Below are 15,760 nucleotides of genomic sequence, written 5' to 3' on the forward strand. Positions count from 1 at the left end.
TGTGGGTAATAACTATGCTGCACAAAGATCTTGCCTCAAAACTTTTGCAAGGCCTTAAGACTATTGAATAGAATGGTAGTTGAACAAGTCTGAGAACTGAGATATAGCACTGTTGCCTTCTGGTATTCTTTCCAACTATAAATGCAACACTGACATAAACATGCATATACATTCATACAGTTAACAGACTGGCCGGAATATTCATTGTATAATGCTGAATACCATTTTAAAATGTATTGTTTAAATGTATTGTTCAGAAGTTACTTCAAATAGGGAGTACACATCTCAAACTTTTTTTTTTTTTGGTTAATAATGCCTCTTACTGTTGTCACATCACATTCAATATGGACATTTACAGACTGTCCCTAGCCAATAACCAATGAGACTATATTTCTCTTTAATTTTTTCACACAAATAGCACCAGCAGCACTGTTCTGTGTTGCTCCCAAGACAGTACAGGGCTTGGCAGAGCTATCAATACAGCTGTAGGTGTCAAGTAAACAAATGCCATAAATTTTTCATTTATTTTCATCTATGAAAATTTCATGATCATTCTTTCATGTGGTTTGCACTCTGATGGAGGTTGTTTTGTGATTGTTTCATAACAGGCTTTTGTGTAACCTGCTATTACATTTTGACAATCAGTGATTAGAAATAGCTGTTCCTTTAGTTTTACAAACCATTAATATGAACAGTTTGGAAGATGGTTCAAATGGCTTCATCATGTCATTAGGAAAAGAGAAGCTTTCTTGACTATTAAGTTACAAAGGGCAATCACATCTGTAGCGATGTGAGACTCAGGAAAAAAAAGCAAAGCTGCCTTTTGATTAGAGTGAAAGTCCGATGCTACTGTGGGAAGCAACTTAGGATGAGTAAACAGGGAACTCCCTTGTGACCCCAATGAGCATCTTGAAACTATACTGTCATGAGCCAGAAGGATTAATCCTAATAAACTGTCCTGGTAGTGCCACTGAGATGCTTTCCCGATAGTTGGATGAGACTCTCAACAATTTACACCATGCACATTGTTATTGTAATGCTAGATGCCATTAATTCACGGTGATAAGGCCACGTTCATTCCTGGAAGAGACACTGAAATCCTTCCATGCATTCCTCAGTTCCCACAGCTCTAAGAGAGTGATAACAGGCTGCTGTTGGTACAGACCAGCCGCACTGGGTTACAAATATATTTGAGGAGCCACCTGTACTAGGAACAATGAATTGGCTGTAACTTACTTGTAAAACTTAACTAGATGAAAGGCAATCCCTTTCAGACACTGGCGAGATTTTACCATCAGATTAGGAAACATCTTGTTACCTGGGATATATCTGCCAATGGCTCACAAAAAATAAGACATATTAGACAAAGGAGTCCTGCCATATTTGCAGTTTCAGAGTCTGCCTGAAAACCTCAGCTGATCACAGGCTGCCAACACTGGACAGATACAGCAAAACTAGACAGGTCTCTAGTACAGCGATAGGGTGTGTGCCTGGATAGACTGAAGTTTCTCGTGTCTCAAACTTTGTCCATGGCTAGCAGGTTTTTCATGTCACAGAGACCAGAGTCACCCACGAACTGCAGAACTGAGCGGGGAGAAAATTACATGTCTGGGCTGCAATGGCAGAAGGACTGCAATGGCAGAAGGAGTATTTCTCTCGAGTAAACTTTGCACCAAGGCAGGAAAGACATGCAGAAGGAGCCCACAAATGGAGCAATGCCCGTGAGGCGTCCCGTGGCTGGATGGTGATTTTAGGGGAGGTCACCGCTGTGGGACTGGCAGGTGAAAGGTGAGCTGGGGGCTGCCAGCATGGAGTCCCATTGGAGGGACGTGATGCGGTGAAGATGCAGACTGGACAACCGGGAAACTCTTCAGCCAGGGAAACGCTACAGCTAGGGAGTGCCAGTCCTCAGTGATGCAGTTGAAATGGTGGACTGAAATGGAGCAGGCCACTATCTGGCTGTATAACCATGTACTCAGGATATATCTCACAACTTTACTCCTCCTCTGCATAGCGTAATGTTGACCCCTCTGCTCTCAAATAACAGACCATATGAATGCCCACTGAGTGAATGTGTATTTGGACTATTATTTGGAAACAGGAACTACTGTTTTAAGTTCTGTTTTATTTAATTATTCATTATTTACTACTTTAATTATGCATGAAAAACCTCAAGTAATTCTGCATTTCTTTTAGGCAATGCAGACTCTAAGGCACGCTAAGAAAGTTGGAGAGTGAGGTGTCTCTTCCTTCCATTAGTCATAAGAGAAACATAAATTACAATTCAGCATATAACTCTCTGCTTCTTCACACAATGATTTAAAGTCGATTGAGTACAATTACTTCATACTCAGCATATTTACTGCTATATAAAACTTTCTTGCTTCCATAAAGAAAGCAGGCACTTTTCTGAACAACAGTATTGTTAAACATTTTTGATGAGGCTTTTTTTGAAAACATGTTTTACCTTTCAGTTGTTTACAAACTACTTTGGCAGTGATTTGGGAAAGCACTTAGTATGTGCTGATGTTCTTCCTTGAACAGGGACTTTGCTTAAGTGCTTTTCTGATTCTGTTTATCTGTCCATTTATCTGATTTTAAAGTAGGGATTATTTTGATATCTCAAAGCATTCTGAAACAAAACTATGCAAGAGTAGCACATAGCTTCCTCCTCTCACCTCTCTATCCGCAACATTTACACTTCCTAACACATTCCTACCTCATCCTTGCTTGCCACACTTGCCGGACAAGACACAGCACATGCTGTGGTCATACAGCAACTATATAAATTCTTTCTTTACTGACTTAGCTAATTAGACAGGTTAAGTGGTCGGTCAGCTGGCGACTCTAGTCCAGTAAGCAAGCCTTACGTAGTTGAATCTTGTTTTTCAACTGGCAGATGCAACCAACACCTTGGTGGCTGTAAGTGGTTGTTTTTCACACTTCTGTTGAGAGAACATAATATCTGTGAAATCTTCTTCTCTGTTACTGAACTCAGGATGGCTAATGGGTTCACAGTTCTTTATGGTGCCTGACAGTGTGACCACAGAAACTCTGTTTCCTCATCAAGCCGGGAGGGAACCAAAAACATACATACCAAATGTATGAATACTTGTACAAAATTAATAACTAAAAAGTCATGAATGCTACCCTATTAATTTTATATAATTTACAATAATGTTAGTAATTTTTTTTTAGTATTTGATCAGGTCTGGTCATGGTTTAGACATCAAATCGCAGAGAGAATTTTAGGATGCCGTTTGCAAAGCCTTTTCAAAATGTTACTTTCCTTTAGTCTGCTTCTTGTCATTGTTAATGCTGAGCAGTGTACTTCAATCTTGTCAATGCCAGTGACTGCATGAGGAGGCAGTTAAGATTTTACTATTAGTTGTGGCAGAGAACTGTGCATAAAGATGAGCCTTAATCACTTTTGAATTAGTTCATTTCTCCTGTCAGCAAATATTCTCCTTCTTTGATGCTCTCAGTCTAATATACTCACTAACTGTCGCAGAACACAATTCTTCAGGTCCTATGTATGCCCATGGTACTCTTCAATGCATTACTTTAGTCAGCAAAATGCCAAGAGCAATACCTTCTCCAAAAAGAAGGCTTTTTCTAAAGCCCTGAAGAATAAATTAATAATTTTGCATGTTTAAAGAAGAATCTGTTAATTTCACATAAACCATCAAAAAGAAAGGGCCACTAGAGGGAACTAAATCCAATATGCATGAAGAAAATAAAATACCAGCTCCTCAGCTACTGTAAATTATTGCAGCTAACGGAACAGTCTGGATTTACAACAGCTGAAGATATTGCTCTGTATTTATATATTCATAAAGAGGTCTATCACTTCATGCAATTTGTATACCCAATACATCAAAACAATATGTATTAAAAGATTACATATTAAAAGGTAGCATGAACGTGGGATAAATATGTTGTGTAGGTATAATATATGATAGATCTAGATCTTTCATATTAGACACACATCAAAAGAGAAAAAATTGTTTTAAACCAATATGTTTGGACTTCTGGTAATGCAGTCCTTGTACACATTAAGATATTTTTGATTTGTCGTCACATCATACATATAATGTTGGATCTTTGTTTTATGTGCACAAACCTGCAAGATCATGCAATAAGTACTTTCTGTTTCAGTATAATTAAGATTATGAGGAAAGATTGCAACAGTGAGTTTACTGTTCCATGGTATAGCTAGAAAAATAAATGCAATATGTAAGGTGATTATTTAGTATACTATATGGCAAAAGCAAAACTATAAATTGTATACTAATAGCTGACTAACAATAAAAATAAAAAGGTCACTAATCCTTTTATCTGAGAACGTCAATGTGTTTGATAAACATTAACAAAGTCTCTCCGATGTTCTAAAGCTTCCGTTCTACAGCTTCCTTTCCTGATGTTACATACCATAGCTTTCTCTGTATAATTTCTTATTTATGACTAAAAGTAAGTAACAAAAATGTTTCTTGTCCTCTCAATAATTTCCATCAACCAAAACTCCATTTATATTCTTCCATATTTCATATGACATCTTTTTCTCTATTACTTCTAAATACATAGTAACCATGCTTATGATTTTATACAACTACACAGTTTGTAAGCCTACAAAAATTGTTTTATCTCTATAACTACATTTTATAAATGCCTCCATTTAATTTATTGCAATACTTTCTTCTGCAAAGCTGTCTTTTTATACCCAAATAAACTGACAGATATTCTAGAAATCTGGTCTTAAATTCTCCTAAGCCCTTCCAACAGCATTTTTAGTAATGTAAGAATTATTATAGGGAATGTGAGCAGCCTATGGAGTTTACTGTCAGCGTGTCACAAATTATCAAAACACTGGTCTTTCCTCTATTTTGAGTAAACTGCAGTAAAAATCTATATCCTTAAAACAGGAACAGACAACAGCAAAAGATACATAACTTTTTAAAAGCCCGCCACTTAAACAAACATCACAAGCTGTGTTCACACAGCTGTTAGCCAGTTTAAAAACAAACCATATCTCTGGTAACGTTCACCTGTGCATGCTTGGTGACTTGCATTTAGTACCCACATAACAAACCATCTAAAAATAATACACATAGCAGTAGTTTCTGGTAGTTTTGGGTACCATGTTTTTTTCCTTTAATGAGAAAGGAAAAGAGAGATACAGGTTCACAACATGATACATAGCCTAAGAGCCTAAGGCAATTTTCACTACAATGCATATATCATTAGGCATCTTATATATAATAATTAGCTCTTCTGTTACCAGCATCATACAAACGGTGAGTGAGTGGTTGTTGGGCTTTTTTTTTTTCATTTTCATGAATAGTATTAGTATTACCATCATTGTCATTATCATCACCATCATCACAGCAAGCTGTTAATTTTTGTATGCCCAGAGGCAAACAAGTCATTACTTACTCATCAGGAAAACTACTTGTCCCAGATACACAGGTAAGTAGATTTTTCCTAGGCTGATCACTGAAAGAACCCAGGGCCTTCCTATAAGTGGAACATAACAGGATCCTCCTGAACATTAGCACTTTTACTAAATACTTTCATATTATCAAAGGTCTTCTACTCAAAACTGTAGTTTTGCTAGTTCAGTTCCTGTTCTACATTAAACACTTCAGCTACAGTTGCAATGTCACTGCACAGTAGGTGAAAAACATTTCTGGGACAAATGTCAGCAAGGGATAATTTTGAAATAACCTTCTCATCTACAGTAACACAAGCCAGAAGATAACACTGCTATATAGGTTACTTTGTTGGTAACCTATGATGCTGTTTCCTGGCATAGTAAGTATTTCTAAAGATGGAGGAGGAAAAAGTTGCAGAAATAAACAAAAATATAGAGCTCTTTTCATTTCTCATGTTGTTCCTCATAAAGGTCAGCCTTGGACATGAATTTGAACTAAAACAGGGGGAAGAAAAAGCTCAAAACCAATAATGCAAAGTGGACAATTAAAGGAACAAAAATATCTATTAGGACACTGCACCTAAAGAAACGGTTCATACAGATGTTAAAATATCTTACAGGGAAAGCGTGCTGTATTAGTACTATGAAACATGGGTACTAAAGGAATTGAGTTCACTTTCACCTTTGAGCTGTGAAATAGCAATACATAACACGTGGTGTTTTACTCTTTTAAAACAGAAATCATAAGGAAAGACTTGGAAAAGCACCAGATGCAGACTCCAGTTCTGATGAACCACTGATACGGTTAGTCTCAGGTAGTTAAAGCTTGCACATAATTTTAAACTGGAAAATACGTTTTTGTGCCCTGTGTATTGGGGTCAAGGGCCAACTACCAAAAGCATTTAATTCCCCCATCGGCAGAGGCTGTAAGTCCTCACCAAATGCACTTAAAACCGTGTAACAATCTGCAAAACATCCTAACTTGCTGACCCAGACTTTGAAGAAAGAAAACGATCCACCTAAGAAATGCAGAGATGACAGGGCCGCAGTAACAGACAGGCGGCACTGGGACTTACCATCTTGGTCTGTGGTAACCGTGATGGCTGTGAACTGCTTGGGAGAGAAACTCAGCTCCGAGACCCCATTCGTGGCTTCTATTTCGAAGGTGTAGTTCACGTGCGACACGAAGTCAAGAACTGTCACAGAGGAGTTGATGAGACCGGTGTGCCTGGGGATGAAACGTATACCTCCCCCACAAATCTCACACTGGCTGGCGTCCGACCCGCATTTCTTACAGATGACGCTGTAAGTGAGATCTTTTCTTCCTCCAGTATCACTTGGGGGGCTCCACTCCAGCATTAGAGCTGTTTCATTAATGTTGAAAATCACATTTCTAGGAGCGGAAGGTGGCCCTGCAGAGAAGGAGGGGAAAGCCTGTTAAGTGACAGTTCCCTATTTTGGAGAAGAAAAAAGAAAAGAAAAGAAAAGAAAAGAAAAGAAAAGAAAAGAAAAGAAAAGAAAAGAAAAGAAAAGAAAAGAAAAGAAAAGAAAAGAAAAGAAAAGAAAAGAAAAGAAAAGAAAAGAAAAGAAAAGAAAAGAAAAGAAAAGAAAAGAAGAGAAAAGAAGAGAAAAGAAAAGAAAAGAAAAGAAAAGAAAAGAAAAGAAAAGAGAAAAGATATATTAGTCTTAAGACAATTGCAAATAGAAGACAGAAGCTACCGGAGTTACATTTCAATAACAAATTCAATGGAAAAAATAAAGATTATCTAAATACTTACAATCCTTGGAAATTAAGCAGGAATAATAAATAGATGAGATCATGAAAGATGAATAATCTAAATAAATTAGAATTAATTCAGAAATAATTTAAGGCAACATAAAAACTACTTGGGAATATTAAACTTAGATTTGATAACACAAATTTGCACTAAATATCGCTTGATCTTGTGAGATACTGAGGTGGAGCTTTAACCACAAAATTTTTTTCCTTATGTCTAGTAACGTAGGCTTTTCTGATGCTTATAATCTTTGACATTTTATAAGAGATAAATTGAATAAGAAATAAGTAACAGCTTTGGAATAACTACAAGAAGTGAAGCTGTGTCAGCTCTACAGTGCCAGATATTTTTTCTATCCTTTACTGCTCATCTCCAGGGATTTCTTTGCCACTGCTCATTAACAGAGTTAGGTGGCAAACGGCCAAGACTATTAGGCACAAGAGACAGTTTACAAGTTTTTTCTTTCCTACCTGGCACCTCATCAGCATCAGTATAACGGTGAAGACATCAACCTTGCAAGCTAAAGATGTAAAAGGATGGCCACAAAGCAGGAGAAAAAATAATTCTTGAAGACTGTGGGGAGGGATGCAAAGACAGAGGCAGCAGGAAGAGCGCAGGAAAGCTCTTCGGCTGGCAAGCAGGTGGAAAAGCCCTGTGTACTGTCAGATGAACCACGAGTGACCCATCTCCCAGGGATCCCACAACAGCCAGGGTCTGTCCAACAAGTTTTAAGCTGTTATGCTGACTTACTCTGTAGGATCACACGTAAATCATCTGAGGCTTTATAGATCAGCTTCCACAGTCTGATCAAAGAACTTTACCACCTAATGTTTTTTCAGATAGGAATTAGTGAAGGGATGAAGGAAAGGCAGAAATTGCTCGTCAAAGTATGAATAATTTTTTCATCATTTCTTATTATATTCATCTTCTTCCACCTAACATATTTCAACCAAGCATTTACAGAGACATGGTTTTCAAAAGCAATTTGTATACAGACCCAAAATATGCCCATAAAAATTAGGTAAGAAACACAGATTTGGCAAAATGTATTCCTTGTACTCCAGGTGTTGATATATTTAAGATGACTGTGGTAAACTCAACTGGCGATCCCTGGGGTTTTTTGAGCTGAATGGGTTGAATAAGCATTATATTCCCAGCTCTCAACATAAAATTACGGTGCACATGGATCACTTAGCCAATGGTCAGCAGAACTTTGAAAACTTTCGGCTTGCTTTGCAGTTTTCCAAGATTTATACAACCTGCCAGCAAGACTTAAGTATAAACTTTTGAATGAGATACTGTTCAAACTTCAAGTGAGCTTTTCATTACTTTGAGGCCTCCCAAGCAGACTGAAAGACTATATGAAACATTTGCAAATGACATCAGCTAATTCTTACACAAAGTGTATTTCACCCAACAAATTGAGTCACATAGTAAATCTGTGAGATTCAGATAATTAGAAAAACTTCAAAACAAGAGAGAAGAGCTAAACAAACAAACAAACAAAAATATTGATTAACACTCTTGAAAATTGCAATTCAATAAATTATAGGATGAGGGCAAGACCTTGTGCCCAAAGGACGGTCAGATAAATGGTCAGAACTTTGCATTAGGAAAGAAAAAAAAATCAAAGCTCCTCCTAACGTTTAATAAATAAATCAGGATCTCAAATATCAGCAAAAAATATTTTAAAATATACTGCCTTTTTTCTAATAATTCAATTTCATTATTTCCTTTTTTAAAAGATCTTTAATTAATACAGCACTGATATGCTGATTTGATTTTCAAACTTTTAGCTATTTATCTGACTGAAAAAAATGTAGTGATTTTAGAAATCAAGCCCATGAGTGGCTCTCAAATATGCACGTACAACAGAGATAAAACCATTTACTCAAGTTCTTAATTCTTGAAGATGACCTTGAATACTCAGATGGACTATACTTTAGCAGAAAACATTACTGTATCTTACATTTTACTAATAAACTACATAGTAGTAAAGATCTATAAAGTTGTACCTACACATAACAACAAGAATGAATACTAACTTTAATGAAGGAAAGAGGCCGTAACAGTTGCAGAGAAAAAGTCACTATTCACCAACATTTGCCATTTTTAAGTGATGCTGTTTGTTTACTTGTTTGGCATAAATGTGGGTATAAAAGCTGGAACACTTGTAAAGGGAAAAAAAGTTTGTATGGTGCTGGAGGGATAATGTGAACTAATAAACGCTAAGGTTTTCTGTGAATTTTAGTTGAACATTCGTGTTGCTTTTTTTCTTTCTGGCGTTCATTTTCACTTTTAATAACTGAGACTACGTTTTCATTACAATGATTTTTGCCCTAAAGTAAATGATGCTGGATTTCAAGCACTTGATAATTAAAATATTTGGAGGTGTTATGTTGCTTTGTGGTTTTTTTAGTGGACAATAAAGTTTAAAATATTTTGAATACATGAGTATTTATGCATCTATCTGTGCAGAGTTCATAGTCAGCAGCCAAAATGCCCTGGAAAGTAAAAACCAGTTATTTTTCAGCATATCAAGGAGTCATTTAGCTGAACAGTATGAAGCTCATTTGTACTGAAGATTGATATTTCTGGAACTTGTCAGATGAAAAATATTTTTGTAACTTGCAATTTTTATGGTCACAGAGAATATTCTGAATATTTCCTTCCTGGTCTTTGACTGTGACCTTGTGATAAGTCTAACACTGAAATATTTGAAATACTGTAATATCTAAGTATTTATAAAGGCAACTTGTTAACAAAGGTTAATTACCTTGATACATCATTCTCCAATGGTGTGGGAAACAGAGACAAGGTAGAGCCTTGAAGAAGCTGATGCTGTCCCAAAGCCCCTACAGATTGTCTTGGATTTACAAATCTCTAAACTTCTCATAAAGTTACTGTGAGGTTGATGGTTCTAACTACTCTGGAAAACAGTCCCGAGATCTGAATTAGCTTAAACTAGCACAGATTATTCCAGCTTCAGCTCTTATTATTTATGTGCAGAAGACAGGAATAATTATGTTTCCTCTAAAAACATGCTGTGAGAATTAACTAATAACTGGTCTTAACAAATTCCCACTGTTAAAACCAATAAGGAGTTTTAGGAATATGGAGGATGAGCCTTAATCACATTTACATATGTGCATAACTTTAAGCGGATCAGTAATCCCCTTGAAATAACTGGTAATACACATGCACTTAAAACTAAGCATGTGTGTAATTGCTTGGAGGATTGGAACCAATGTTTTTCAACTGGCTTAAATTTAATCTTAAATAAGCTATAGATATTATGACAATGGGTCATCATAGCTCAGCTTTTTTACGTTACTTCATCAACTTGGGCAGGCCAAAACAGGAATGAATGTGAATCCAGGCAACAGGAGAGTTTTGCCTGGCTTCGTAAATTTTAATTTGCTATCAGACTTTCATCGTACTATGTGTAGACAGCAGCAGCAGAATAACCAATACGGTAGATAAAAACCATAATTTTTATTTATTTTTTTTATTTGTACTAGACAGTGAAGGTTGTTATATTCATGATTTGAGACTTAAACCTCAATTGTAAGAGAAAACATGAATTGTTGTACATTCACATTTCAATGAATAGGGAAAACATTATCAATTATCTTAGGGATGTCTGAAAGTACATGACTGTCCGCCTGCAAATACTGAAAAAAAACCTCAGACGCCCTTCATACTTATGGCCCCTCATGCCAATTTGCATGATGATTAAATAGCTTTTTAATTGCTGTTAAATTATGCCAGTTAAACTGTGATTTCATGCAAATATTAAGCTGTAATGACATACAGTGAATCATTTACTAAGATTTAGAACTTGGAACAAAGAGAGACAATTAATTCTAATCCTCAGATTCAGCTAAATTATGTGTCACTGGGCTTTTATGAATGTGGCCTGGTTGCTTTGTTATCATTTAGAAATTATACAAAGATTATTTGACACATTGGAAAAACCTGGCAGCAATAACACTTCTGCAGACATTTGTCTGCAAAGCTCTCAGGGATTTCCTTCTATTGATTTCTAAGGAAAACAAGTATATTGGTGAAAATTATGGATCTTTTCCTCACAGCAAAATTTGTGACTTTGGATTTTATGCAAAAAAGTAAAACACAGTTCAGATGGATAAGCACTAAAAAAAAAAGCAGCTCTTCTGCTTCTTAGATAAAACACAGCATGAGTGTGAGAAATGTCTTTTGCTTCATTTACAAAATATAATGTAAGATGTATTTCTACACTCTCTCTGGAGTAGATGCATTGATGTCTTATGGAGAAGCAGGCCCACTCCAAGAGAAACAGAGCTGAGTTTATGTCTGATGCACCTCATCTTGCTTTGCATATTCTCTCCCTCTGTGAAGGTGAAGTGGATTTTGCCCCTTACGGAAGGAAAGGGGAGCAAATTTAATGCTGCAGAGGTGTAGCGAAGGCAATGCGGTATTTTAGACACTACAGGGTGATGACTGTCTGGAAAACACTATGTTGATTTTTAAGTGAGAACTGTCCGTTACCAGATATCGGACTCTTAAAAGTGTGACTTATTTGACCACTGAATTTACAGCAGAAGGGCAAAAATTAACCATAATCTTCTGAGAATACGCAGAATCAGCATCTGGCTGTGCCTCGAGTTCATAACTGCTTTTTTATATAGATACATACATGTGGCATACATAAGTAGTGTCACTTGATGTAGAATGCTGTATTATATTTTTTCCTTTTTACTTACTCATTTTCTGTGAGGCAGGCAGAAGAATGGAAGCCAGTGACTGCAAACCAATACCCCAAGTCTGAGCATAATGATAAACTGCAAACAAGTATACATACAAGTAACAATAGAGGGAATAGAGTCAAAGACTTGAAGCACGTTGCTTGATTTTGCTGCTGGAATACAGGGTTGACTCTTAAAAATGGAGGATGCACTTTGTGGCAGAGGTTATTGAACAGAGCATAAGATTTTTGGGTTCAAAATTGTTTAAGCATAACTTGAGAAGAGACTCATTCAGACTCAGACACCCAGTACAAGCCTGCCTGCCTTTGACCTTGAAACGATGGATCAATTTATCCAATTACGCTATAGTGGGAAATGTTAGAGTTTATGCACAGAGTAATCAGACAGGGGATTAGATATGATACTATTTGTTGCTCACTGTGTATGCAGAGATCATTGCCAGCATACTCGCATATGGCAAAGAAATACAATAAGGAGAAAGAGTAGCAGGAAGAGATTGATAACAAGCACCAATCAAATAGAAAAAGGCTAGGAGAAAGAGATGAACAATATATCCTAATGTAATTTTCTTCCCTCTTATTAAAATGAGAATTCCACCATGCTTTTCTGCAAAGTGCACATTCTTCCTTTACAAAAATGGGAACTGTACAATTTTGGAAAAGCATACAGTGCGCACTTTAACAGAATTAATGAAATTAGATTTGAAGCTCATCTTGAAAAAAGCGGATGCCTGAAGCTAAACTCTTAAATTCACAGTCTCTTAAATCAAGGTCCTTATTTTCCATAATGCTGCATACGCAAGTTTTCCAGTACTGAGGAAAAATTCTGGAGTGAGGAATACTATCTAACCCTACGCAGGAATGAAAAGTTCTGGTTTTGGATATTGCTTTGCAGGAGCTGGAGATACAAATAAAACAGGTATGAATTCAATTGGGTCACAATGTTCGAGGGTGAAGATATTTTAAAGGGAATCCACTATTCATTCTATGTTTGATTCAAGAACAACTCTCATTGTAAAAGTCAGAAGAAAAATTTCTCATCTTTTATGTCACATCTCACATGTCAGGGTACAATTTTGCAAATGAACATCAAAAATGCAGACCTGCCCCAAAAGTGGTTATGTAGAAAAGGCATTTCCTTACTGCATAACCTTTTCTCTCTGTTTAGGCAAACTGGCTCATTTTTTTTTTAACTTTTCAACTTCTTTTATGACACTAAAGCATGACAGCATAGAAAGAACAATCTAAATTCTACACTATCTCATATCTGTATTTTTGTTTATTAAATTTAAATTAGCCACATCTGCACAGACCCACCGAAGGCAGTGAGGTTGTATTTATAACAGAAGCATGATTTTAATAACTGATAGCATAATTTGGAAGCAGTGGGGCTAAAGATATCACTTAGGGAATAATTTGGCCCGCAGCCTCTTCATTACTGATGCTGTGCAAGAAGAACGCAATCTGCCTGTCAAGAGTCTCAGCGTCATTTGCAGAGCTGACAATTAGTGAAATAATAATCATCATAGGTATAAAATGAATACATCTGCTGTTACAGTCAATGAAGTACAGATACTTTGCGCTCTAGGCTGAATGAGAGGCAAGGCATGGCAGCAGTGAACCAAGAGCAAGGCAGAAACTAGAATGTGGTTCACTGTCTCCCTTATTTCTTATTTCTCCCAAGACAGGTTGCCATGGGGCACTGGTACCTCTGTTGTGGTTGATTTCTTCCCTCCCTCCACTTGGTTGCACTGACATCCTCGGCAGGAATGGAAAGGTCTGGCAGCAAGTCTTCCCTGACATTTTTTGTCCAAAGCAGCTCTCAGCGTCCCGCTTTTGCTCGGAAAGCACGAGGGTGTTGTAGGTACCTGCTCCCCAATGCTACAGGGCTCTCACGCTCCTCCCTATGTTATCAATACTAACAGGCAGCAGGCCTTAAAATTGTGCCCTGAAAGATAATTATGGAAACATAATACCATGTATGAGCAGAGAAGAGCTGTCTTGGAGATGAAACATCAATGACATAAATAATATGGATTCACACCTGCATGAGTGAAACCATCTTTCTAAGCATGAAACTGTCAAGAGTGCCTGGGATGTGTGTTAGTTCTGTGGGTAAGGTTTTAAGGGCCTGTGTGTGGGGCACTCTTTTGAGTGGAATTATCAGTATTCACCATTATCCTGCAGGAAGTCTGGAACATCATTTTTTGTTCCCTCGTGTATTTTGTGCAAAAAGACAGGCCTATGTGCTCTGGTCCAGAGTGAGCTGACAGCAGATTGTGTGCGTGGGATTGGGGTGCCCCTCTGAACCCTGTGTCCCTTAAGTAGCTGGAGGCTGGGATTTACCCTTCTCATCTGAAAATCCTATAGTTAGATTAGACAACTTTCTGCTAAGTGCCTTGGATCTGGGGAAGGACATTTTTGGGGACCACCACTCCCATTTAGCAGATGGATAATGCCATGGTCTACATAATGACCTCAGGATTACAGAGTGCCTATGACTTTGTAAATGAGCTCCTAATCACCTGGTATATTCCCAGTTTGCCCAGTACAGTGCCATCTGGAGTGACTAGCATGAGCACAGGAAGTAGTTCAATTCTGCTAGTGTCAGCCCAGTTAATTTTTACATGCTGCTGCAGGGTAAACATAACAAAATCATGACTATACACTGGTGGTTATTGCAGCAGTGCTTTGTTTTCATGGTCATATCTCTTAAGCTTTTTGTATATGTAGTCTGTTGAAATACTTCACGCACTTAACACCTTAATTTTTCTAGAATTCTCCTAACAAGAGGACTGTGGCAAAAAACCATACTTGAATCAAATCCACCACCAAAAGAGCTTTTATTTGATTGTGTAGAGATTGTATTTGTCTTAAAATTTTAATTGAAATCTGGGGAGACAGCAGAGTGTGTCATATCAGTTTTTTTCTTTATGTGACTCCTCAGTTTTTTGAAAGTTTATGTACAAGCATATCTTCATGTATTTAAAATACATACTGGTAGTTAAAACCTAGTGTTATTATCTATCTGAGAATGAATACATACTTTATACTATCTCTCAGAAATTAAAAAGTCACCAAACAAAGAAACATGTTGGTATTTTTAGGGATATCTAGACTACATGGAAATATGATGTTTGAATTTTGATTTTAAACATCTCTTCTTGTTATCTTGAATGGGACTGTCCACAAAGTATACAATCTCATGTCATTTAAAAAAAATACAATTATAAATAAATGAGGCACAGGAGAAGAGAATTGCAGACACTGGTACTGATCAGACTTACGGGTACATGCCATAGTTGGTGGGTCCTTCTCAGCTCTGAAGTAACCTTTGTCACATTGACAGACAGAAGTTGCTTCTACGTAAGTCAAACTGTGTGGAGGGCACTTGGAGCACTTTACATTTCCAGCAAACGCTTTATAGAATCCAGGCCTGCAAGCTGCAAAACAAGAAAATAAGTTTCATTAATAGAAGCAAGTTTTAGTCACAAGTAAAATCTGTTCCATGCAGTTATGATGAATCTTCTTTCCTTCCCAACCTGGATATATATACTATTTTGATCATAAATTCTTCACAGTTTTTATTTTGGTATATGGATTTAAAAAAAAAAAAAAAAGCTGTTCTTGCAATGTAATTGGCAATCATTAAAAGACACAGCTTCCACATTTAGAGACAGTCCTCACTGCTGCTTGAAATTGTTATCTAGACAACTTCACTAATATCACTAAACAAAAGTATATTATCTATGTTTTATGTAGGTTCCATCTGTTAGTAAAAAAGACTGAGATAACTTCTTATCT

The 15,760-nt window shown here is 36.9% G+C and overlaps 1 protein-coding gene across 1 annotated transcript in view; it reads right to left on the minus strand.

Moving 5' to 3' along the window:
• The window catches only part of EPHA6 (EPH receptor A6), a 481,365-nt gene that overhangs the window by 225,682 nt on the left and 239,923 nt on the right, over nt 1-15,760 (minus strand). The window contains 2 exon segments of the mRNA XM_065645252.1: nt 6,508-6,843; nt 15,244-15,399. Coding sequence (XP_065501324.1) covers nt 6,508-6,843; nt 15,244-15,399 — 492 coding nt within the window.

Source organism: Caloenas nicobarica, chromosome 1, assembly GCF_036013445.1.
Source record: "Caloenas nicobarica isolate bCalNic1 chromosome 1, bCalNic1.hap1, whole genome shotgun sequence".
NCBI lineage: Eukaryota > Metazoa > Chordata > Aves > Columbiformes > Columbidae > Caloenas > Caloenas nicobarica.